Source organism: Ranitomeya imitator, chromosome 2 (genome assembly GCF_032444005.1).
Source record: "Ranitomeya imitator isolate aRanImi1 chromosome 2, aRanImi1.pri, whole genome shotgun sequence".
NCBI lineage: Eukaryota > Metazoa > Chordata > Amphibia > Anura > Dendrobatidae > Ranitomeya > Ranitomeya imitator.
This window is the reverse complement of record NC_091283.1, coordinates 5,915,366-5,942,710: the sequence shown is the minus strand read 5'-3', so window position 1 is coordinate 5,942,710 and position 27,345 is coordinate 5,915,366. Positions and strand designations below refer to the sequence as shown.

At 48.0% G+C, this 27,345-nt stretch overlaps 2 protein-coding genes across 2 annotated transcripts; both read right to left on the bottom strand.

Moving 5' to 3' along the window:
- Positions 1-12,055: 12,055 nt before the first annotated feature.
- LOC138661402 (autotransporter adhesin UpaG-like) lies at positions 12,056-13,528 on the bottom strand. Its single transcript, XM_069746062.1, has one exon. The coding sequence runs from the start codon at positions 13,526-13,528 to the stop codon at positions 12,056-12,058; it is 1,473 nt and encodes a 490-aa protein (XP_069602163.1).
- Positions 13,529-13,846: 318 nt separating this feature from the next.
- LOC138661401 (autotransporter adhesin UpaG-like) lies at positions 13,847-15,894 on the bottom strand. The gene is made up of 2 exons (XM_069746061.1): positions 15,300-15,894; positions 13,847-14,724 (listed from the first exon to the last, which is right to left on the bottom strand). The coding sequence occupies exons 1-2, from the start codon at positions 15,892-15,894 to the stop codon at positions 13,847-13,849; spliced, it is 1,473 nt and encodes a 490-aa protein (XP_069602162.1).
- Positions 15,895-27,345: the final 11,451 nt, after the last annotated feature.

The window sequence follows — 27,345 nt, the reverse complement described above, 5'->3', positions numbered from 1 at the left end:
GCTCAGTATTGGGGCATCAGGTGCAGTAATAGGGACACATACGGCAGAGGCTCAGTATTGGGGCATCAGGTGCAGTAATAGGGACACATACGGCAGAGGCTCAGTATTGGTGCATCTGGTGCAGTAATAGGGACACATACGGCAGCAGCAGCTCAGTATTGGGGTATCCGGTGCAGTAATAGGGACACATACGGTAGCAGAGGCTCAGTATTTGGGTATCATGTGTAGTAATAGGGACACATACGGCAGCAGCGGCTCAGTATTGGGGTATCAGGTGCAGTAATAGGGACACATACGGCAGCAGCGGCTCAGTATTGGGGTATCAGGTGCAGTAATAGGGACACATACGGCAGCAGCGGCTCAGTATTGGGATATCAGGTGCAGTAATAGGGACACATACGGTAGCAGAGGCTCAGTATTTGGGTATCATGTGTAGTAATAGGGACACATACGGCAGCAGCGGCTCAGTATTGGGGTATCATGTGTAGTAATAGGGACACATACGGCAGCAGCAGCTCAGTATTGGGGTATCAGGTGCAGTAATAGGGACACATACGGCAGCAGAGGCTCAGTATTGGTGCATCAGGTGCAGTAATAGGGACACATACGGCAGCAGCGGCTCAGTATTGGGGCATCAGGTGCAGTAATAGGGACACATACGGCAGCAGAGGTTCAGTATTGGGGCATCAGGTGCAGTAATAGGGACACATACGGCAGCAGCGGCTCAGTATTGGGGTATCAGGTGCAGTAATAGGGACACATACGGCAGCAGCGGCTCAGTATTGGGGTATCAGGTGCAGTAATAGGGACACATACGGCAGCAGTGGCTCAGTATTGGGGTATCAGGTGCAGTAATAGGGACACATACGGCAGCAGTGGCTCAGTATTGGGGTATCAGGTGCAGTAATAGGGACACATACGGCAGCAGTGGCTCAGTATTGGGGTATCAGGTGCAGTAATAGGGACACATACGGCAGCAGTGGCTCAGTATTGGGGTATCAGGTGCAGTAATAGGGACACATACGGCAGCAGCGGCTCAGTATTGGGGTATCAGGTGCAGTAATAGGGACACATACGGCAGCAGCGGCTCAGTATTGGGGTATCAGGTGCAGTAATAGGGACACATACGGCAGCAGAGGTTCAGTATTGGGGCATCAGGTGCAGTAATAGGGACACATACGACAGCAGCGGCTCAGTATTGGGGTATCAGGTGCAGTAATAGGGTCACATATGGCAGCAGTGGCTCAGTATTGGGGTATCAGGTGCAGTAATAGGGACACATACGGCAGCAGAGGTTCAGTATTGGGGCATCAGGTGCAGTAATAGGGACACATACGACAGCAGCGGCTCAGTATTGGGGTATCAGGTGCAGTAATAGGGACACATACGGCAGCAGTGGCTCAGTATTGGGATATCAGGTGCAGTAATAGGGTCACATATGGCAGCAGTGGCTCAGTATTGGGGTATCAGGTGCAGTAATAGGGACACATACGGCAGCAGAGGTTCAGTATTGGGGCATCAGGTGCAGTAATAGGGACACATACGACAGCAGCGGCTCAGTATTGGGGTATCAGGTGCAGTAATAGGGACACATACGGCAGCAGTGGCTCAGTATTGGGGTATCAGGGGCAGTAATAGGGACACATACGGCAGCAGCGGCTCAGTATTGGGGTATCAGGTGTAGTAATAGGGACACATACGGCAGCAGCGGCTCAGTATTGGGGCGTCAGGTGCAGTAATAGGGACACATACGGCAGAGGCTCAGTATTGGGGCATCAGGTGCAGTAATAGGGACACATACGGCAGCAGCGGCTCAGTATTGGGGCATCAGGTGCAGTAATAGGGACACATACGGCAGAGGCTCAGTATTGGGGCATCTGGTGCAGTAATAGGGACACATACGGCAGCAGCTGCTCAGTATTGGGGTATCAGGTGCAGTAATAGGGACACATACGGTAGCAGCGGCTCAGTATTGGGGTATCAGGTGCAGTAATAGGGACACATACGGTAGCAGCGGCTCAGTATTGGGGCATCTGGTGCAGTAATAGGGACACATACGGCAGCAGCGGCTCAGTATTGGGGCATCAGGTGCAGTAATAGGGACACATACGGCAGCAGCGGCTCAGTATTGGGGCTTCAGGTGCAGTAATAGGGACACATACGGCAGCAGCGGCTCAGTATTGGGGTATCAGGTGCAGTAATAGGGACACATACGGCAGCAGAGGCTCAGTATTGGGGCATCAGGTGCAGTAATAGGGACACATACGGCAGCAGCGGCTCAGTATTGGGGTATCAGGTGCAGTAATAGGGACACATACGGCAGCAGGGGCTCAGTATTGGGGCATCAGGTGCAGTAATAGGGACACATACGGCAGCAGCGACTCAGTATTGGGGTATCAGGGGCATAATAGGGACACATACGGCAGCAGCGGCTCAGTATTGGGGTATCAGGTGCAGTAATAGGGTCACATACGGCAGCAGTGGCTCAGTATTGGGGTATCAGGTGCAGTAATAGGGACACATACGGCAGCGGCTCAGTATTGAGGTATCAGGTGCAGTAATAGGGACACATACGGCAGCAGCAGCTCAGTATTGGGGTATCAGGTGCAGTAATAGGGACACATACGGCAGCAGTGGCTCAGTATTGGGGTATCAGGTGCAGTAATAGGGACACATACGGCAGCAGAGGCTCAGTATTGGGGTATCAGGGGCAGTAATAAGGACACATACGGCAGCAGTGGCTCAGTATTGGGGTATCAGGTGCAGTAATAGGGACACATACGGCAGCAGAGGCTCAGTATTGGGGCATCAGGTGCAGTAATAGGAACACATACGGCAGCAGCGGCTCAGTATTGGGGTATCAGGTGCAGTAATAGGGACACATACGGCAGCAGAGGCTCAGTATTGGGGTATCAGGGGCAGTAATAGGGTCACATACGGCAGCAGAGGCTCAGTATTGGGGTATCAGGTGCAGTAATAGGGACACATACGGCAGCAGAGGCTCAGTATTGGGGTATCAGGTGCAGTAATAGGGACACATACGGCAGCAGTGGCTCAGTATTGGGGCATCAGGTGCAGTAATAGGGACACATACGGCAGCAGAGGCTCAGTATTGGGGCATCAGGTGCAGTAATAGGGACACATACGGCAGCAGCGGCTCAGTATTGGGGTATCAGGTGCAGTAATAGGGACACATACGGCAGCAGAGGCTCAGTATTGGGGCATCAGGTGCAGTAATAGGGACACATACGGCAGCAGCGGCTCAGTATTGGGGTATCAGGGGCAGTAATAGGGTCACATATGGCAGCAGAGGCTCAGTATTGGGGCATCAGGTGCAGTAATAGGGACACATACGGCAGCAGTGGCTCAGTATTGGGGCATCAGGTGCAGTAATAGGGACACATACGGCAGCAGCGGCTCAGTATTGGGGTATCAGGTGCAGTAATAGGGACACATACGGCAGCAGCGGCTCAGTATTGGGGTATCAGGTGCAGTAATAGGGACACATACGGCAGCAGCGGCTCAGTATTGGGGTATCAGGTGAAGTAATAGGGACACATACGGCAGCAGCGGCTCAGTATTGGGGTATCAGGGGCAGTAATAGGGTCACATATGGCAGCAGAGGCTCAGTATTGGGGCATCAGGTGCAGTAATAGGGACACATACGGCAGCAGTGGCTCAGTATTGGGGCATCAGGTGCAGTAATAGGGACACATACGGCAGCAGCGGCTCAGTATTGGGGTATCAGGTGCAGTAATAGGGACATATACGGCAGCAGCGGCTCAGTATTGGGGTATCAGGTGCAGTAATAGGGACACATACGGCAGCAGACGCTCAGTATTGGGGCATCGGGTGTAGTAATAGGGACACATACGGCAGCAGCGGCACAGTATTGGGGTATCGGGTGCAGTAATAGGGACACATACGGCAGCAGCGGCTCAGTATTGGGGTATCAGGGGCAGTAATAAGGACACATATGGCAGCAGCGGCTCAGTATTGGGGTATCAGTTGCAGTAATAGGGACACATACGGCAGCAGTGGCTCAGTATTGGGGTATCAGGGGCAGTAATAAGGACACATACGGCAGCAGCGGCTCAGTATTGGGGTATCAGGTGCAGTAATAGGGACACATATGGCAGCAGCGGCTCAGTATTGGGGTATCAGGGGCAGTAATAGGGACACATACGGCAGCAGCGGCTCAGTATTGGGGTATCAGGTGCAGTAATATGGACACATACGGCAGCAGAGGCTCAGTATTGGTGTATCAGGGGCAGTAATAAGGACACATATGGCAGCAGCGGCTCAGTATTGGGGTATCAGGTGCAGTAATAGGGACACATACGGCAGCAGCGGCTCAGTATTGGGGTATCAGGTGCAGTAATAGGGACACATACGGCAGCAGCGGCTCAGTATTGGGGCATCAGGTGCAGTAATAGGGACACATACGGCAGCAGCGGCTCAGTATTGGTGTATCAGGGGCAGTAATAGGGACACATATGGCAGCAGCGGCTCAGTATTGGGGTATCAGGTGCAGTAATAGGGTCACATACGGCAGCAGCGGCTCAGTATTGGGGTATCAGGGGCAGTAATAAGGACACATATGGCAGCAGCGGCTCAGTATTGGGGTATCAGGTGCAGTAATAGGGACACATACGGCAGCAGTGGCTCAGTATTGGGGTATCAGGTGCAGTAATAGGGACACATACGGCAGCAGTGGCTCAGTATTGGTGCATCAGGTGCAGTAATAGGGACACATACGGCAGAGGCTCAGTATTGGGGCATCTGGTGCAGTAATAGGGACACATAAGGCAGCAGCGGCTCAGTATTGGGGTATCAGATGCAGTAATAAGGACACATACGGCAGCAGCGGCTCAGTATTGGGGTATCAGGTGCAGTAATAGGGACACATACGGCAGCAGCGGCTCAGTATTGGGGCATCTGGTGCAGTAATAGGGACACATACGGCAGCAGCGGCTCAGTATTGGGGTATCAGGTGTAGTAATAGGGACACATACGGCAGCAGCAGCTCAGTATTGGGGTATCAGGTGTAGTAATAGGGACACATACGGCAGCAGCGGCTCAGTATTGGGGTATCAGGTGCAGTAATAGGGACACATACGGCAGCAGCAGCTCAGTATTGGGGTATCAGGTGTAGTAATAGGGACACATACGGCAGCAGCGGCTCAGTATTGGTGCATCTGGTGCAGTAATAGGGACACATACGGCAGCAGCGGCTCAGTATTGGGGTATCCGGTGCAGTAATAGGGACACATACGGTAGCAGAGGCTCAGTATTTGGGTATCATGTGTAGTAATAGGGACACATACGGCAGCAGCGGCTCAGTATTGGGGTATCAGGTGCAGTAATAGGGACACATATGGCAGCAGCGGGTCAGTATTGGGGCATCAGGTGCAGTAATAGGGACACATACGGCAGCAGAGGCTCAGTATTGGGGCATCAGGTGCAGTAATAGGGACACATACGGCAGCAGCGGCTCAGTATTTGGGTATCAGGGGCAGTAATAGGGACACATATGGCAGCAGCGGGTCAGTATTGGGGCATCAGGTGCAGTAATAGGGACACATACGGCAGCAGAGGCTCAGTATTGGGGCATCTGGTGCAGTAATAGGGACACATACGGCAGCAGCGGCTCAGTATTGGGGTATCAGGTGTAGTAATAGCGACACATACGGCAGCAGCAGCTCAGTATTGGGGTATCAGGTGTAGTAATAGGGACACATACGGCAGCAGCGGCTCAGTATTGGGGTATCAGGTGCAGTAATAGGGACACATACGGCAGCAGCAGCTCAGTATTGGGGTATCAGGTGTAGTAATAGGGACACATACGGCAGCAGCGGCTCAGTATTGGTGCATCTGGTGCAGTAATAGGGACACATACGGCAGCAGCGGCTCAGTATTGGGGTATCCGGTGCAGTAATAGGGACACATACGGTAGCAGAGGCTCAGTATTTGGGTATCATGTGTAGTAATAGGGACACATACGGCAGCAGCGGCTCAGTATTGGGGTATCAGGTGCAGTAATAGGGACACATATGGCAGCAGCGGGTCAGTATTGGGGCATCAGGTGCAGTAATAGGGACACATACGGCAGCAGAGGCTCAGTATTGGGGCATCTGGTGCAGTAATAGGGACACATACGGCAGCAGCGGCTCAGTATTGGGGTATCAGGTGTAGTAATAGCGACACATACGGCAGCAGCAGCTCAGTATTGGGGTATCAGGTGTAGTAATAGGGACACATACGGCAGCAGCGGCTCAGTATTGGGGTATCAGGTGCAGTAATAGGGACACATACGGCAGCAGCAGCTCAGTATTGGGGTATCAGGTGTAGTAATAGGGACACATACGGCAGCAGCGGCTCAGTATTGGTGCATCTGGTGCAGTAATAGGGACACATACGGCAGCAGCGGCTCAGTATTGGGGTATCCGGTGCAGTAATAGGGACACATACGGTAGCAGAGGCTCAGTATTTGGGTATCATGTGTAGTAATAGGGACACATACGGCAGCAGCGGCTCAGTATTGGGGTATCAGGTGCAGTAATAGGGACACATATGGCAGCAGCGGGTCAGTATTGGGGCATCAGGTGCAGTAATAGGGACACATACGGCAGCAGAGGCTCAGTATTGGGGCATCAGGTGCAGTAATAGGGACACATACGGCAGCAGCGGCTCAGTATTGGGTTATCAGGGGCAGTAATAGGGACACATACGGCAGCAGCGGCTCAGTATCGGGGTATCAGGTGCAGTAATAAGGACACATACGGCAGCAGCGGCTCAGTATTGGGGTATCAGGTGCAGTAATAGGGACACATACGGCAGCAGAGGTTCAGTATTGGGGCATCAGGTGCAGTAATAGGGACACATACGGCAGCAGAGGCTCAGTATTGGGGTATCAGGTGCAGTAATAGGGACACATACGGCAGCAGCGGCTCAGTATTGGGGCATCAGGTGCAGTAATAGGGACACATACGGCAGCAGTGGCTCAGTATTGGGGTATCAGGTGCAGTAATAGGGACACATACGGCAGCAGCGGCTCAGTATTGGGGTATCAGGTGCAGTAATAGGGACACATATGGCAGCAGCGGCTCAGTATTTGGGTATCAGGTGCAGTAATAGGGACACATACGGCAGCAGTGGCTCAGTATTGGGGTATCAGGGGCAGTAATAGGGACACATACGGCAGCAGTGGCTCAATATTGGGGTTTCAGGTGCAGTAATAGGGACACATACGGCAGCAGTGGCTCAGTATTGGGGTATCAGGGGCAGTAATAGGGACACATACGGCAGCAGCGGCTCAGTATTGGGGTATCAGGTGCAGTAATAGGGACACATACGGCAGCAGCAGCTCAGTATTGGGGTATCAGGTGCAGTAATAGGGACACATACGGCAGCAGAGGCTCAGTATTGGGGCATCAGGTGCAGTAATAGGGACACATACGGCAGCAGCGGCTCAGTATTGGGGTATCAGGGGCAGTAATAGGGACACATACGGCAGCAGAGGCTCAGTATTGGGGTATCAGGGGCAGTAATAGGGACACATACGGCAGCAGCGGCTCAGTATTGGGGTATCAGGTGTAGTAATAAGGACACATACGGCAGCAGCGGCTCAGTATTGGGGTATCAGGTGCAGTAATAGGGACACATACGGCAGCAGTGGCTCAGTATTGGGGTATAAGGTGCAGTAATAGGGACACATACGGCAGCAGCGGCTCAGTATTGGGGTACCAGGTGCAGTAATAAGGACACATACAGCAGCAGAGGCTCAGTATTGGGGTATCAGGTGCAGTAATAGGGACACATACGGCAGCAGTGGCTCAGTATTGGGGTATCAGGGGCAGTAATAGGGACACATACGGCAGCAGAGGCTCAGTATTGGGGTATCGGGTGCAGTAATAGGGACACATACGGCAGCAGTGGCTCAGTATTGGGGTATCAGGGGCAGTAATAGGGACACATACGGCAGCAGAGGCTCAGTATTGGGGTATCGGGTGCAGTAATAGGGACACATACGGCAGCAGAGGCTCAGTATTGGGGTATCAGGTGCAGTAATAAGGACACATACGGCAGCAGCGGCCAGTATTGGGGTATCAGGGGCAGTAATAGGGACACATACGGCAGCAGAGGCTCAGTATTGGGGTATCGGGTGCAGTAATAGGACACATACGGCAGCAGTGGCTCAGTATTGGGGTATCAGGTGCAGTAATAAGGACACATACGGCAGCAGCGGCCAGTATTGGGGTATCAGGGGCAGTAATAGGGACACATACGGCAGCAGAGGCTCAGTATTGGGGTATCGGGTGCAGTAATAGGACACATACGGCAGCAGCGGCTCAGTATTGGGGTATCAGGTGCAGTAATAGGGACACATACGGCAGCAGCGGCCAGTATTGGGGTATCAGGGGCAGTAATAGGGACACATACGGCAGCAGCGGCTCAGTATTGGGGTATCAGGTGCAGTAATAGGGACACATACGGCAGCAGCAGCTTAGTATTGGGGTATCAGGGGCAGTAATAGGGACACATACGGCAGCAGTGGCTCAGTATTGGGGTATCAGGGGCAGTAATAGGGACACATACGGCAGCAGAGGCTCAGTATTGGGGTATCAGGTGCAGTAATAAGGACACATACGGCAGCAGCGGCTCAGTATTGGGGTATCAGGTGCAGTAATAGGGACACATACGGCAGCAGTGGCTCAGTATTGGGGTATCAGGGGCAGTAATAGGGACACATACGACAGCAGCGGCTCAGTATTGGGGTATCAGGGGCAGTAATAGGGACACATACGGCAGCAGAGGCTCAGTATTGGGGTATCAGGTGCAGTAATAGGGACACATACGGCAGCAGCGGCTCAGTATTGGGGTATCAGGGGCAGTAATAGGGACACATACGGCAGCAGCGGCTCAGTATTGGGTATCAGGTGCAGTAATAGGGACACATACGGCAGCAGCGGCTCAGTATTGGGATATCAGGTGCAGTAATAGGGACACATACGGCAGCAGTGGCTCAGTATTGGGGTATCAGGGGCAGTAATAAGGACACATACGGCAGCAGCGGCTCAGTAGATGGTGATGGGGCTGGAATATGAGAAGTGAAATGTGTCTTTGTTGTATTCTCTGTCGCCGAGTCGTTGCTGGAAGAAGTTGTCATGTCGGTCTGGGTCAGTTGGAAAAGACGGGAAAAGTGACGACTCCATCAGAAAGAACGTCAGTGGTAAGTCACCATCTGTAACTGTGCAGTGATCTATGTTCCGTAGGACTGGTAGTGATGGTCTTTGTGGAGTTTTTTTTAGTTACAGGGGGATCATCGGCTGAGGTTCTTATACACGCAATTACAGTGCCACACCGCAGTTGTAGTCAGGGGTTAGGGGCCCACTCAGATATCTCGCCCCCCCTGAGCTGAACCCCTAGCTACGCCTCTGGTCACTGGTCATGGTGATAATGTCACTGGTCATAGTGGTGATGAAACTCACTGGTCATGGTGGTGATGTCATTGGTCATAGTGGTGATGTCTCTGTTCATAATGGTGATATCAATAGTCATAGTAGTGATATCACTGGGCATGGTGATAATGTCACTGGTCATAGTGGTGATGTCACTGGTGATAGTGGTCATATCACTGGTGATAGTGGTGATGTCACTCACTGGTCATAGTGGTGATGTCACTCACTGGTCATGGTGGTGATATCACTCGTCATGGTGGTGATGTCACTAGTCATAGTGGTGATGCCACTGATCATAGTGGTGATGTCACAGGTGATAGTGGTGATGTCACTGGTCAAAGTGGTGATGTTGATGGTCATAGTGGTGATGTCACTGGTGAGAGTGGTGATCTCATTGGTCATGTTGGTGATGTCACTGGTCATGGTGGTGATGTTGATGGTCATAGTGGTGATGTCACTCACTGGTCATAGTGGTGATGTCACTCACTGGTCATAGTTGTGATGTCACTCACTGGTCATGGTGGTGATGTCACTGGTCATGGTGGTGATGTCACTAGTCATAGTGGTGATATCAATAGTCATAGTGGTGATGTCACTGGTGATAGTGGTGATGTCACTGGTCAAAGTGATGATGTTGATGGTCATAGTGGTGATGTCACTGGTGAGAGTGGTGATGTCATTGGTCATGTTGGTGATGTCACTGGTCATGGTGGTGATGTTGATGGTCATAGTGGTGATGTCACTGTTACATTAGTGATGTATCTTGCTATTTTAGTGATGTCACTTGTCATGGTGATGATGTCACTGGTCACATTAATGATGTCATTGGCAATAATAATGATGTTACTTACCATGGTGATGTCACAGGTCATAGTGGTGATGTCATCCATCTCACTGGTGATGTCATTAGTAGGGTTGAGCAACTTTTACATTTATAGGATCGGGTCGGGTTTCACGAAACCCGACTTTCTCAAAAGTCGGGTCAAGTGAAATCGGCCGATCCTATAGAAAAGTCGGGGTCGGCCGAAACTCGAAACCCAATGCAGTGCAATGGGATACTATGGTTCCCAGGGTCTGAAGGATTGGAAACTCTCCTTCAGACCCTGGGATCCATATTTAAGTGTAAAATAAAGAATTAAAATAAAAAATATTGCTATACTTACCCTCTGACGCGCCCTGGTACTAACCGGCAGCCTTCCTTCCTTAGAATCAGCGCGTGAAGGACCTTAGATGACGTCGCAGCTTGTGATTGGTCGCGCGACCGCCCATGTGACTGCTCACGCGACCAATCACAAGCCGCGACATCACCGAAGGTCCTTCAAGCGCTGATTCTTAGGAAGGAAGGCCGCCGGAAAGAAGCAGGGCGCGTCCGAGGGTGAGTACATTCCTATTAGGTATATAGGTATTCCGATATTGCAAACATATCGGAACTCGGTATCGGAATTCCGATACCAGATTCAGAAGATTGCCGACCTCATAGCCGACCCCACACAGGGGTCGGGTTTCATGAAACCCGACTTTGCCAAAAGTCGGCGACTTCTGGAAATGGCCGACCCGTTTCGCTCAACCCTAGTCATTAGTCATATTAAATACATCACTGGTCATACTGCTGATTGAACTGATTTCCTCAACTATGTTACTGGTAGAGAGGAAGAATGGATTCTCAGGACGCTGGTCTATTGTCCGGGTCAGTAATCTATGACCACAGGATCGGAGTCATGTGAATTTTCTTCCTCTCAGCATTCCCAACTCTTCTTTTGATTAGCTAGCCTGTAAACAAAATAGTGAAAAGATGATGATAATAAAATAAAAAGAAGAGTTGGGAATATCTGAAAGTAAGAAAATCCACAGGGCTCCGGTACTGGTGCCACTAATTACTGACCTGGACAATGGACTGGTGACCTGTTATCGTGGGTGCATCACTGATCATACTAGTGATGTCACCGATAGTAGTAGTGATGTAACTGGTTATATTGGTTATGCTAATGGTTATAGTGGTGATGCCACTGGTTATAAGGATTGTTGCTGATTATAATGGGGATATCACTGTTCATGAAAGTGATGTTACTTGTAGTGATGATGTCACTGGTCATGTTGGTGATGTCACTGGTCATGTTGGTGATGCCACTGGTCATGTTGGTGATGTCACTGGTCATAGTAACATAGTAACATAGTAACATAGTTAGTAAGGCCGAAAAAAGACATTTGTCCATCCAGTTCAGCCAATATTCCATCATAATAAATCCCCAGATCTACGTCCTTCTACAGAACCTAATAATTGTATGATACAATATTGTTCTGCTCCAGGAAGACATCCAGGCCTCTCTTGAACCCCTCGACTGAGTTCGCCATCACCACCTCCTCAGGCAAGCAATTCCAGATTCTCACTGCCCTAACAGTAAAGAATCCTCTTCTATGTTGGTGGAAAAACCTTCTCTCCTCCAGACGCAAAGAATGCCCCCTTGTGCCCGTCACCTTCCTTGGTATAAACAGATCCTCAGCGAGATATTTGTATTGTCCCCTTATATACTTATACATGGTTATTAGATCGCCCCTCAGTCGTCTTTTTTCTAGACGAAATAATCCTAATTTCGCTAATCTATCTGGGTATTGTAGTTCTCCCAACTCATGTTGGTGATTCCACTGGTCATGTTGGTGATGTCACTGGTCATGTTGGTGACGCCACTGGTCATGCTGGTGATGCCACTGGTCATGTTGGTGATGTCACTGGTCATGTTGGCGATTCCACTGGTCATGTTGGTGATGTCACTGGTCATGTTGGTGATTCCACTGGTCATGTTGGTGATGACACTGGTCATGTTGGTGATGCCACTGGTTATGTTGGTGATGCAACTGGTCATGTTGGTAATGTCACTGGTCATGTTGGTGATGCCATTGGTCATGTTGGTGATGCCACTGGTTATGTTGGTGATGCCACAGGTCATGTTGGTGATGTCACTGGTTATGTTGGTGATGCCACAGGTCATGTTGGCGATGCCACTGGTTATGTTGGTGATGCCACTGGTCATGTTGGTGATGCCATTGGTCATGTTGGTGATGCCACTGGTCATGTTGGTGATGCCACTGGTTATGTTGGTGATGCCACAGGTCATGTTAGTGATGTTACTGGTCATGTTGGTGATGCCACTGGTTATGTTGGTGATGCCACATGTCATGTTGGTGATGTCACTGGTTATGTTGGTGATGCCACAGGTCATGTTGGCGATGCCACTGGTTATGTTGGTGATGCCACAGGTCATGTTGGTGATGTCACTGGTCATGTTGGTGATGCCATTGGTCATGTTGGTGATGCCACTGGTCATGTTGGTGATGCCACTGGTTATGTTGGTGATGCCACAGGTCATGTTGGTGATGTCACTGGTCATGTTGGCGATTCCACTGGTCATGTTGGTGATGCCACTGGTTATGTTGGTGATGCCACAGGTCATGTTGGTGATGTCACTGGTTATGTTGGTGATGCCACAGGTCATGTTGGCGATGCCACTGGTTATGTTGGTGATGCCACTGGTCATGTTGGTGATGCCATTGGTCATGTTGGTGATGCCACTGGTCATGTTGGTGATGCCACTGGTTATGTTGGTGATGCCACAGGTCATGTTAGTGATGTTACTGGTCATGTTGGTGATGCCACTGGTTATGTTGGTGATGCCACATGTCATGTTGGTGATGTCACTGGTTATGTTGGTGATGCCACAGGTCATGTTGGCGATGCCACTGGTTATGTTGGTGATGCCACAGGTCATGTTGGTGATGTCACTGGTCATGTTGGTGATGCCATTGGTCATGTTGGTGATGCCACTGGTCATGTTGGTGATGCCACTGGTTATGTTGGTGATGCCACAGGTCATGTTGGTGATGTCACTGGTCATGTTGGTGATGCCATTGGTCATGTTGGTGATGTCACTGGTCATGTTGGTGATTCCACTGGTCGTGTTGGTGATGCCACTGGTTATGTTGGTGATGCCACTGGTCATGTTGGTGATGTCACTGGTCATGCTGGTGATGCCAATGGTCATGTTGGTGATGTCACTGGTTATATTGGTCATGCTAATGGTTATAGTGGTGATGCCACTGGTTATAAGGATTGTTGCTGATTATAATGGGGATATCACTGTTCATGAAAGTGATGTTACTTGTAGTGATGATGTCACTGGTCATGTTGGTGATGCCACTGGTCATGTTGGTGATGTCACTGGTTATGTTGGTGATGCCACAGGTCATGTTGGTGATGTCACTGGTCATGTTGGTGATTCCACTGGTCATGTTGGTGATGCCACTGGTCATGTTGGTGATGCCACTGGTCATGTTGGTGATGTCACTGGTCATGTTGGTGATGCCATTGGTCATGTTGGTGATGCCGCTGGTCATGTTGGTGATGCACTGGTTATGTTGGTGATGCCACTGGTCATGTTGGTGATGTCACTGGTCATGTTGGTGATGTCACTGGTCATGTTGGTGATGCCACTGGTCATGTTGATGATGTCACTGGTCATATTGGTGATTCCACTGGTCATGTTGGTGATGCCATTGGTCATGTTGGTGATGCCACTGGTCATGTTGGTGATGTCACTGGTCATGTTGGTGATTCCACTGGTCATGTTGGTGATGCCATTGGTCATGTTGGTGATGCTACTGGTCATGTTGGTGATGCCACTGGTCATGTTGGTGATGCCACTGGTCATGTTGGTGATGTCACTGGTTATGTTGGTGATGCCACAGGTCATGTTGGTGATGTCACTGGTCATGTTGGTGATTCCACTGGTCATGTTGGTGATGCCGCTGGTCATATTGGTGATGCCGCTGGTCATTTTGGTGATGCCGCTGGTCATGTTGGTGATGCCACTGGTCATGTTGGTGATGCCACTGGTCATGTTGGTGATGCCACTGGTCATGTTGGTGATGTCACTGGTCATGTTGGTGATGCCACTGGTCATGTTGGTGATGTCACTGGTCATGTTGGTGATGCCACTGGTCATGTTGATGATGTCACTGGTCATATTGGTGATTCCACTGGTCATGTTGATGATGTTACTGGTCATATTGGTGATGCCATTGGTCATGTTGGTGATGCCACTGGTCATGTTGGTGATGTCACTGGTCATGTTGGTGATGTCACTGGTCATGTTGGTGATGCCATTGGTCATGTTGGTGATGCCACTGGTCATGTTGGTGATGCCACTGGTTATGTTGGTGATGCCACAGGTCATGTTAGTGATGTTACTGGTCATGTTGGCGATGCCACCTGCTTCCCCTCTTTGCAAATCCCTTCACTGTCTCCCAATTTTCCAGCATATCCAGTTTATACTACTAACACTGACCTACAAAGCCATCCATAACCTTTCTCCTCCATATATTTCCGAACTGATCTCTCAATATCTTCCCTCACATAATCTCTGGTCCTCCCAAGACCTCCTTCTCTCCTCTACGCTTATTTGCTCCTCACCCAACCGCCTCCAAGACTTCTCCCGAATATCCCCCATCCTCTGGAATTCTGTGCCCCAACACATCCGGTTATCCACTACTTTTGGATCCTTCAAAAGAAACCTGAAAACCCATCTCTTCAAGGAAGTTTACAGCCTGTAATGACCACACGGCCACCTCAACACCATCGGAGCTACTGCAACCCCCCGACCTCCTGTCTCTTCCCCATAATCCTGTGGAATGTAAGCCCGCAAGGGCAGGGTCCTCGCCCCTCTGTACCAGTCTGTCATTGTTAGTTTACAGTAAGTGATATTTGTATTTTGATGTAACCCCGTCTCATGTACAGCACCATTTAATTAATGGTGCTATATAAATAAATAATAATAAAAATTATGCCACTGGTCATGTTGGTGATGCCACTGGTCATGTTGATGATGTCACTGGTCATATTGGTGATGCCACTGGTTGTATTGATGATGTCACTGGTCATGGTGGTGATGTCACTGGTCATGTTGGTGATGCCACTGGTCATGTTGGTGATGCCAATAGTTGTATTGATGATGTCACTGGTCATGTTAGTGATGTCACTGGTCATGTTGGTGATGCCACTGGTTGTATTGATTCTGTCACTGGTCATGTTGGGTATGCCACTGTTCATATTGGTGATGCCACTGGTTCTATTGATGTTACTAGTCTTGTTGGTGATGCCACTGGTTGTATTGATGATGTCACTGGTCATGTTGGTGATGCCACTGGTCATATTGGTGATGTCACTGGTCATATTGGTGATGCAACTGGTCATGTTGGTGATGCCTCTGGTCAGATTGGTGATGCCTCTGGTCATGTTGGTGATGTCACTGGTCCTATTGGTGATGCAACTGGTCATGTTGGTGATGCCACTGGTCAGATTGGTGATGCCACTGGTCATGTTGGTGATGCCACTGGTCATGTTTTTGATGCCACTGGTCAGATTGGTGATACCACTAGTCATGTTAGTTATGCACTGATCATGTTGGTTATGCCACTGGTTATGCTGGTGATGCCACTGGTCGTGTTGGTGATGCCACTAGTCATGTTGGTGATGCCACTAGTCATGTTAGTTATGCACTGATCATGTTGGTTATGCCACTGATCATGTTAGTTATGCCACTGGTCATGATGGTGATGTCACTGGTCATGTTGGTGATGCCACTGGTCATATTGGTGATGCCACTGGTTGTATTGATGATGCCACTGGTCATGTTGGTGATGCCACTGGTCATGTTGATGATGTCACTGGTCATATTGGTGATGCCACTGGTTGTATTGATGATGCCACTGGTCATGTTAGTGATGTCACTGGTCATATTGGTGATGCAACTGGTCATGTTGATGATGTCACTGGTCATGTTAGTGATGTCAATGGTCATATTGGTGATGCAACTGGTCATGTTGGTGATGCCACTGGTCATATTGGTGATGCCACTGGTCATGTTAGTTATGCCACTGGTAATGCTGGTGATGCCACTGGTCATGTTGGTGATGCCACTGGTCATATTGGTGATGTCACTGGTCATGTTGGTGATGCCACTGGTCATATTGGTGATGTCACTGGTCATACTGGTGATGCCACTGGTTGTATTGATGATGTCACTGGTCATGTTGGTGATGTCACTGGTCATGTTGGTGATGCCACTGGTCATGTTGGTGATGCCACTGGTTGTATTGATGATGCCACTGGTCATGTTGGTGATGCCACTGGTCATGTTGATGATGCCACTGGTTGTATTGATGATGTCACTGGTCATGTTAGTGATGTCACTGGTCATATTGGTGATGCAACTGGTCATGTTGGTGATGCCACTGGTCATGTTGGTGATGCCACTGGTCATATTGGTGATGCCACTGGTCATGTTAGTTATGCCACTGGTCATGTTAGTTATGCCACTGGTCATGTTGGTGATGCCACTGGTCATGTTGGTGATGCCACTGGTCATATTGGTGATGCCACTGGTCATATTGGTGATGCCACTGGTCATGTTAGTTATGCCACTGGTCATGTTGATGATGTCACTGGTCATATTGGTGATGCCACTGGTTGTATTGATGATGTCACTGGTCATGTTGGTGATGCCACTGGTCATGTTGGTGATTCCACTGGTCATAGTGACAGAAGACAATGAAGCCTAATAACTGTCCACTTTTCACTACACTTGTTTCACAGACATATCCATAATGACGGTCTGTTGCAGTACCACTTGTGGCCACGGCTCCGATGGGTGGCGCAGCATTCCTCCGTTACCGGCACATCCTCATCTTCTCACTTTCCTTTTAATTCCTACAATAATTGAACATAACGATGACAAATCTCATCGGGGTGAAATATATTTTGGTTTGTTATTGATGAGCGTGAAATCAGTCAATTATTGCAGAATGAAATAAATGGTGCAGCAACAAGAAAAGGTCACGCAGCGCCCGACGCAACACATTAACATAAGATGAATGAAAAGCATAAAAGAAAACTAAAGAATCAATGAAAACTCAACCACGGTAAATTGTACACCGCAAGGTCGAGAGATACAGATATCAATATGAAATGTGCCACGTGGGCGGCTTCTCCCTCTGCGGCACTCGGTGACAGAGATGGAACAAATCACAAAAATAATCAAAGTGAACAATGAAATTACCAACATTTCATGTCTTGGTTTTGTGTGAAAGGTGTAGAGAAGCATTCAGAAAAACATGGCAGCCTTCTTCTAGCGCCACATCTGGCCACAGGTTGTTTGCGGTACTGAAAGTTAGTCCTGAGCTGCTATACCACCCACGACCTCTGGACAGGGGGGCGCTGCATTTCTAAGATTGCAGAGCTCTATAACGTTTACGTTGCAAAACTGTTTGGCAGGTTTCAACCTATTCAGAGTGTACATAGAAAGCTGTCAATCAATAGTGTGGGCGGGGTTATACACAGAAAGCTCCCAATCAGTGGTGTGGGTGGGATTATACACAGAAAGCTGCCAATCAGAGGTGTGGGTGGGATTATACACAGAAAGCTGCCAATCAGTGGTGTGGGCGGGGTTATACACAGAAAGCTCCCAATCAGTGGTGTGGGTGGGATTATACACAGAAAGCTGCCAATCAGAGGTGTGGGCGGGGTTATACACAGAAAGCTGCCAATCAGAGGTGTGGGCGGGATTATACACAGAAAGCTGCCAATCAGAGGTGTGGGCGGGGTTATACACAGAAAGCTGCCAATCAGAGGTGTGGGCGGGATTATACACAGAAAGCTGCCAATCAGTGGTGTGGGCGGGGTTATACACAGAAAGCTCCCAATCAGAGGTGTGGGTGGGGTTATACACAGAAAGCTGCCAATCAGAGGTGTGGGCGGGATTATACACAGAAAGCTGCCAATCAGAGGTGTGGGCGGGGTTATACACAGAAAGCTCCCAATCAGTGGTGTGGGTGGGATTATACACAGAAAGCTGCCAATCAGCAGTGTGGGTGTGGTTATGCACAGAAAGCTGCTAATCAGAGGTGTGGGTGGGGTTATACACAGAAAGCTGCCAATCAGAGGTGTGGGTGGGGTTATACACAGAAAGCTGCCAATCAATGGTGTGGGTGGGGTTATAAACAGAAAGCTGCCAATCAGAGGTGTGGTTGAGGTCATACACAGAAAGCTGCCAATCAGTGGTGTGGGCGGGGTTATACACAGAAAGCTGCCAATCAGTGATGTGGGCGGGGTTATGCACAGAAGCTGTTGTTCAGTCGTGTGGGCGGGCTTGCACACAGATGTCAATCATTGGTGTACACAGAAAGCTGCCAATCAGTGATGTGGGCCGGGTTATGCATAGAAAGCTGCCAATCAGTGGTGTGGGTGGGGTTATACACAGAAAGCTGCCAATCAGTGGTGTGGGTGGGGTTATACACAGAAAGCTGCCAATCAGTGATGTGGGCGGGGTTATGCAGAGCTCAGCTACAGAAGAGAAAACACTGATTTTATCAACATGGCAGCAAGAAGCCCAGTAAGTGACACATCTCTGGAATTAGGATCTCTGCTCCTGCATCAGGCTCCTCTCATATGAAGCAGAACAAACATGGTGACAGATTTGAGGTTCCAGTTGCTGCACCATGCTTTACACTACAGCACAAACCCAACACTCATGAATCAAGAATTTCTTTTAAATGGAAGGACCCCTAATATTAAGAGTAGAGTCAATAGGTTGGTGCGATGTGTCCCAGAGTCCCGAGTGTACGACACTATTCCTCAGTCAGCCCCATTGGCCCCACTATATTCAATCGGGCAGGCAGCGTGGCATGCCCACCACAAGTCCAATAACATCCCCCCGAATAGTTAGCTGGGATAAGGTTATACTGTGTATGACATCTTCTTGCTAATTGTGGCATACAGTGTGTGCATAAATATATATGTTGTAGGGGCTCACGCCCTCTGGCAGCCACTTGGCACACGGTTCTATATCAAAACTGCATGTAGCTTGCTGTCCGTCATAAACTTAAACGCGTTCACCAAACACCTCTGCAGGGCAAACTCTCCAGAAACTCGGCCTTTCTCCTGACTCACCACACTTCACACTGCTGAGCTGACCCAGCTGCTGTTATTAGGCCTGCAAACCCAGCACTGGATCATAGGAGCGACTTTTCCTAACTAGATACTTTTAGCTGCTCAGGACCTTACCCCTGGTTTCCTGCAATATATATGTGTGCTATGTGTATGTGCGCGTTTTATGTACTCGTGTGCATGTGTGGGCTTTGGATTTGGGTGAATAACATGTAAATGAGTAATATCCATTATCACGTGCACATTTTATTTTACTGTCCCTTATTTTAATATCCATGTAAATGTGCGTGTATTTATGATGGGGGCCCTGTACCTGTCAGTGTCTGCCCCTGGCCCTTGGAGTATAATCCTTCCAGAAAAGCTCAAATGTTACAATATAACAGACTTATCATAGTAATGAAACAATATTGAAAGAAACTCAAATAGCTTAAATGAAAATAAAAAAAAAACAACAGACTAGAAAAAACCTGTTGTGACTATTGATTTGGGGAAGTTGTGAGCGGTTCTGCAGCGCGCCGTCCCCCCCTCCCCCCACTCCATATTCCTGTCACATCCCGCCATGCTGAGCTCTCGTAAATGTTTATCACAGTGGAAAACAGTAATAAATGCTGCACTGGATTCCTGTAAGGTCCAATGTAATAAAACAAGTGAAAAGTCTCGAGACAGTGGAAATATGTAGCTCCTAATGCTTCTCAGATAGTTTTACAGCTCCACCTCTACAGGTCATTGCTTTCAATTTCTAGGCTGGGCGGCATGAAATGAATTCGAAATTGGAGAACGCTCATAAAAAAACGTATTTGGGGGAAAAAAAAGAAGATAAATAAGGCAAAGCGTAGAGCACCCACCTGCAGAGCAGGTGTAAAGAGTGTGCTACAATGTAACGAGCACTTCAGGGGTTCATCATCAGACACAAGTGTTAGAATTCTAAGGATTTTATCTATGACACCGACATACAGAATGTGGTCAGATCTCCGTCTCCAGGATTTCTTTGTTTTATAACTTTCATTTTGGCCCCATCCCCTTATATTACTGCTCTTACATGTATCAGAAGTCACAAGAACAGCAAAATGGCGGCCAGATAGAAGCTATTGTCTCTGGATTCAAGTGGGAAGAGGAAGGGGTGGAAAGCCATATTATATGAGGCGCACCTCGCCCCTGACCGGGCGGTGCCGCCGCAGGTTCCTAAGGCCATGTTACCGGTAGGAGTGTGATCTGAGAACACACGGGGTCGCACGTGGGCCGATGTCATTCTATGGGGCCGTGCGCGTGTCTGATTCATTCCTTGGATGGAGTCAAACCGGAATATTGGCTGTATGACCGAGTAGGATCTGATTACCGTGCAAATCATTGACTGCATGGAAACCGGCGGACTGCAGTGGGGAGGTTGTGACTTGTACAGCAGCAGGAGCTGCACAATACTGTATATGGGGGGTAATTATCTGTGTTTTATACACTAGTTCTACTAGAATGTGCACTGGAGTAAGATGTGACTAATTTGTAAGAACCATTGTTCTTACAAAGAATGTAACATTTATTGTATCAGAAATGAAATCTTCTTATATTGTGTCACTTATATAGCAGGTGCCAAGAGCGACTTATCCTGACGGTGCGCCCACGATGGGGCAATCATCCTGCATTCATCACATAATGTAAAACCAGAACACATGAGCTGCGCGCACAGTGAACAAGCCCGTAGAGACATGTTCACACCGCCAAGAGACTTGAAAACACAAAAAAGCACAGTAAAACCAAAAACACTCTGTTGCGAAAAATCACAGTGGACAGCAAGTGCTAGTAAAAAGATGGAACAAACAGGGTATTTGGTTGATACGTTTTTTGCAAAAAATGTATATTATGCCGCTCTACCAAACGTCAAGGTATACCCATATCAGAGCAGTCCTAACTAATGTGTCCACATGGACATTCCTTTTCTGAATCCTGCTCATACAGGTATTGTACATATGACCAGGTTTTAAATACATCAGATAGGGATTACATACATTAGTTAGGACTGCTCTGATATGGGTATACCTTGACGTTTGGTAGAGCGGCTTAATATACATTTTTTGCAAAAAATGTATCAACCAAATACCCTGTTTTTTCCATCTTTTTACTAGCACTTGCTGTCCAATGTGATTTTTTTGCAACAGAGTGTTTTTGGTTTTACTGTGCTTTTTTGTGTTTTCATTCATCACATAATGTATAACGCCCCACTGCTGGGGGACAAGGGAGAGGAAATAAAAGACAAACCTTAGAGATGTCAATCTCACCGAGTTATCACAGTACTCGCAGGCGCGGTCATTGCCTCTGTGTTATATTGTGCCGTAACTTATAGCACTTGTCTTGGGATGTTTGATTCCCTCTGTCCCTTTCATTAAGAAATGTATCTATGAAAATGGCACGTGTTGCAGAATATAACAAAAATAAAATCACGTTTTTATGCAAATGAGTCCTGCACCAAAATACATGATTTCGTTTTTTTTCTTTCATATCAAAATATTCAATGTAAATTATTGATCTTAGTCTCGGCTCATTCTGATCTCAGGAGTCCAGTGGGCGGAGTTATGATGTGATTGACACTTATTCAGGAAAGGTTTATTAATCTATAAGACCACCCACAGGACAACTGATCATAGAAATCATCACAAATACCAATAAAGTTACATGAAATCTTTTTTACACAATCTATATATCAGTCGGCTCCGCTCCTCCCTCTATAACATGGCGCCTGCAGATTGGACAGTGTGGGCCATGTGACAGGTTCACGTTAGTGTCCAGAAACCTAGAATCCATTACTAGGTGACCTAGAGGAGTGAGTCCTTGTCTCCTATGTACATGGGGCGCAGCCTCCAGTCCTCGTGTTCTCGTGTTTGGTCTCACGTTCATGGCTTCAGGATGTCAGTGTTACTGAGAGTCCAGTGCGCCCTGGAATTGTGGAGAAGTTACTAGATTGGACTGATCCATTGCTAATTGACCTAGAAAAGTCAGTCCTTGTCTCCTATGTACATGGGGCACAGCCTCCAGTCCTTGTGTCCTCGTGTTTGGTCTCACGTTCATGGTTTCAGGATGTCAATGTTACTGAGAGTCCAATGCGCCCTTGAATTATGGAGAAGTTACTAGATTGGCCTGATCCATTGCTAGGTGACCTAGAGGAGGGAGTCCTTGTCTCCTATGTACATGGGGTGCAGCCTCCAGTCCTCACGTCCTAGTGTTTGGTCTCACGTTCATGGCTTCAGGATGTCAATGTTACCGAGAATCCAATGCGCCCTTGAATTGTGGAGAAGTTACTAGATTGGCCTGATCCATTGCTAGGTGACCTAGAGGAGTGAGTCCTTGTCTCCTATGTACATGGGGCACAGCCTCCAGTCCTCACGTCCTAGTGTTTGGTGTCACGTTCATGGTTTCAGGATGTCAGTGTTACCGAGAGTCCAATGTGCCCTTGAATTGTGGAGAAGTTACTAGATTGGCCTGATCCATTGCTAGGTGACCTAGATGAGTGAGTCCTTGTCTCCTATGTACATGGGGCACAGCCTCCAGTCCTCACATCCTAGTGATTAGTCTCACATTCATGGTTTCAGGATGTCAATGTTACCGAGAATCCAATGCACCCTTGAATTGTGGAGAAGTTACTAGATTGGCCTGATCCATTGCTAGGTGACCTAGAAGAGTGAGTCCTTGTCTCCTATGTACATGGGGCACAGCCTCCAGTCCTCACGTCCTAGTGTTTAGTCTCACATTCATGGTTTCAGGATGTCAATGTTACCAAGAGTCCAGTGCTCCCTTGAATTGTGGAGAAGTTACTAGATTGGCTTGATCCATTGCTAGGTGACCTAGATGAGTGAGTCCTTGTCTCCTATGTCCATGGGGCACAGCCTCCAGTCCTCACGTCCTAGTGTTTGGTCTCACATTCATGGTTTCAGGATGTCAATGTTACCGAGAGTCCAGTGCTCCCTTGAACTGTGGAGAAGTTACTAGATTGGCCTGATCCATTGCTAGGTGACATAGATGAGTGAGTCCTTGTCTCCTATGTCCATGGGGCGCAGCCTCCAGTCCTTGTGTCCTAGTGTTTGGTCTCACATTCATGGTTTCAGGATGTCAATGTTACCGAGAGTCCAGTGCTCCCTTGAACTGTGGAGAAGTTACTAGATTGGCCCGATCCATTGCTAGGTGACCTAGATGAGTGATTCCTTGTCTCCTATGTACATGGGGCGCAGCCTCCAGTCCTCGTGTCCTCGTGTTTGGTCTCACATTCATGGCTTCAGGATGTCGGTGTTACCGAGAGTCCAGTGCTCCCTTGAATTGTGGAGAAGTTACTAGATTGGCCTGATCCATTGCTAGGTGACCCAGAAGAGTGACTCCTTGTCTCCTATGTCCATGGGGCGCAGCCTCCAGTCCTCGTGTCCTCGTGTTTGGTCTCACGTTCATGGTTTCAGGATGTCAATGTTACTGAGAGTCCAATGCGCCCTTGAATTATGGAGAAGTTACTAGATTGGCCTGATCCATTGCTAGGTGACCTAGAGGAGGGAGTCCTTGTCTCCTATGTACATGGGGCGCAGCCTCCAGTCCTCACGTCCTAGTGTTTGGTCTCACGTTCATGGTTTCAGGATGTCAGTGTTACCGAGAATCCAATGCGCCCTTGAATTGTGGAGAAGTTACTAGATTGGCCTGATCCATTGCTAGGTGACCTAGAGGAGTGAGTCCTTGTCTCCTATGTACATGGGGCACAGCCTCCAGTCCTCACGTCCTAGTGCTTGGTCTCACGTTCATGGTTTCAGGATGTCAATGTTACCGAGAATCCAATGCGCCCTTGAATTGTGGAGAAGTTACTAGATTGGCCTGATCCATTGCTAGGTGACCTAGAGGAGTGAGTCCTTGTCTCCTATGTACATGGGGCACAGCCTCCAGTCCTCACGTCCTAGTGTTTGGTGTCACGTTCATGGTTTCAGGATGTCAGTGTTACCGAGAGTCCAATGTGCCCTTGAATTGTGGAGAAGTTACTAGATTGGCCTGATCCATTGCTAGGTGACCTAGAAGAGTGAGTCCTTGTCTCCTATATACATGGGGCACAGCCTCCAGTCCTCACGTCCTAGTGTTTAGTCTCACATTCATGGTTTCAGGATGTCAATGTTACCAAGAGTCCAGTGCTCCCTTGAATTGTGGAGAAGTTACTAGATTGGCCTGATCCATTGCTAGGTGACCTAGATGAGTGAGTCCTTGTCTCCTATGTCCATGGGGCACAGCCTCCAGTCCTCACGTCCTAGTGTTTGGTCTCACATTCATGGTTTCAGGATGTCAATGTTACCGAGAGTCCAGTGCTCCCTTGAGTTGTGGAGAAGTTACTAGATTGGCCCGATCCATTGCTAGGTGACCTAGAGGAGTGATTCCTTGTCTCCTATGTCCATGGGGCGCAGCCTCCAGTCCTCGTGTCCTCGTGTTTGGTCTCATGTTCATGGTTTCAGGATGTCAATGTTACTGAGAGTCCAGTGCGCCCTGGAATTGTGGAGAAGTTACTACATTGGCCTGATGCGTGGTTTTCCATAGATATCGTTGGCGTCTACCATTGACTTCTCGAGCAGCAGGCATCAGGACCGGTTTTCGCTCCTCTAAGTGACTTTTCAGTTGATAATCCTCCATCTTTAATTACCAACGTTGGCTGACGTCCATCATATGATGGGGCTGACTTTTCGTTCCTATAAAGTCTTTGAATCAGCCCCATCTATTCCGCCATGAAATTATAAGAGCGAATGACAAGTTTTTAAGAGAAGTGGTGCGTCTACCTCATAGCGCTATTAACCAGAAGCGTCTACACTAACAACCTATTTATGGATTTCTTTTCTGTGCGTTCCCGCGACTGACTGTGTGCGCATTGCTTGGAAGTGTCCTTATTATGGCTGTCACATATCACGCTTTAAGAATTATGAAGAAGATACTTAAAAATAGCTTTTCCCCTCTGTGCTCTTCCCTTTCTTAGATGCACCTTCCTCAAGAACATGCAGTTCTGGTAGACTTTGCTTTCAGGAGTAGTTTCCATAGTTATTATCCAACTTAATGCGGCAACTATTTCTTCTCCAACAAGAGGAATGTGAAATAAATCTTTGTTAAATGTGAACAAAGGACATAATCCGAGCGCGTTATTAGCTTTATATTCGGTATTCAGTTTTGAAGATGCATTGTGAAGGTTTGTGTACTGACAAGAGGCAAATCCGGCAGAAGCTCTCTTGTGTTTGTAGCCATTATGCATCTGGCAGGTACAGAAGAGATCAGAACAGATCCGAATCAAGAAGAGATTTGCTGTCAATCATGATCTGATTACATTGTAACTGACTGATAACGTGCAGAATTTATAGCCTTCCACCAAACTGCTGGACACAATGATGCTTATGGCAATATCGTCTAGAGAAAAGAAGTTTCCAATCTTCTGGGCTCGTCGTAATCTGTTACAATGCATTCAATCACATGAAAATTCAACCCCTTAAAACTTGCTAGTCCTCATGATTATCTGGACCCGGCTTCTTGACTGCCCACTTCTTACTCTTTCTGCTTATCTTCTAAAGACAAATGAGATTTCTGATGACCAAGGATCTTCTCACAATAATATTGACCTTCCAGTTGCTCTTCATTTGAGAAGTTTGATTTGAAGGAGTTATCCACGATTCGGACAACCGCTTGTTAAGTGTTCTCCTATGCTAAATCTAAAAGCTCATAATCAGTTCCCACGCTGGCGCTATTCCAGCAATGTTGGTGTTGGATCTCCTAGTGCTCACGATACTGCATCCAATCAGTAGCCATTGATGGGCTCCAGCACTCACATTTCTTTTGGGGAAACTCAAGAGGTACAAAAATTTCATTCGAGCAATGTGAGATACGGAGCCAATTTTGCCGGTGGTTTTTTTTCACTTTACACAAGATATCACAGAAGTTAAGAAGGAATTGTCCAAGTAGTGACCAGCCCCTATAAATGTTCTAGGTTCTATGGAAAGGGTCCACCATGACCAAAGGTCTAGAACTTTCATTTTTTTCCTGCTCTTTAGATGTTTAAGTTCCCAAGCAGATTTTGTCCAGTTTTAAGAGAAATAATTTATCAAGGCAACAAGAAAAAAGATAACATTTTCTCACGATTACCATTTTATTGTTTGAGAGAATCCATCCGCTCCGACAACAACCTGTAAACAGGTCGTCATGTACTAAACCAAATCTTTTATGTGCCACAGAAATGTTTCTTTACAAAATGAATGTGGATGACATCGTCCACATATTGACCTCATTGTCAAGACTCTACAAATCTGTCACACCTGCGCGACTTCCTGCCTGCCTAGTGGCATGCCGATGTAGCCGGGAGCAGACACCAAGGCAGGAAGAAGACTCGCGAGAGATCTGCAGAGACGTAACAATGATGTGCTGAGGATGTCAGTCACACTCTCGGGCGAGATCACCAGATCTGAGGTTGGACTACTCTGGGGCAATCTACGCCCATGAGGAAGATTAGAAACTTGACATAAAAGTTATTTTTTACCAGAGAGAACCATTGATGGTGCATAATGGACTTTGATTTAGGTGTAGAGGCGATGACAAGTTCCCTTTGAAATAATTGAAAAAGTTTCCAAAGTTCGCTGTGAGATACCAACCTCAGGGCATGAAACACTGACGCGCTCGCCAAGTCACCGATGGGTCTGAAGAATGGAGGTCGCTGGCTGCCAGGCTCAGTATGTTTCTTATTCTCTTCATATCGGCCGGGTTCATATCTGACATTTTATCTTGTGCTAGAAAAAAAAATGCAATAGAAAGAAACATTATTTTGCTTTTGTTTCTAACTCTACAGTTGGGTCCATTTGCAACTAAGGTGCATTTTGCAAGAATCCAACAAAAAAGCAACTTGATAAAACATAAATC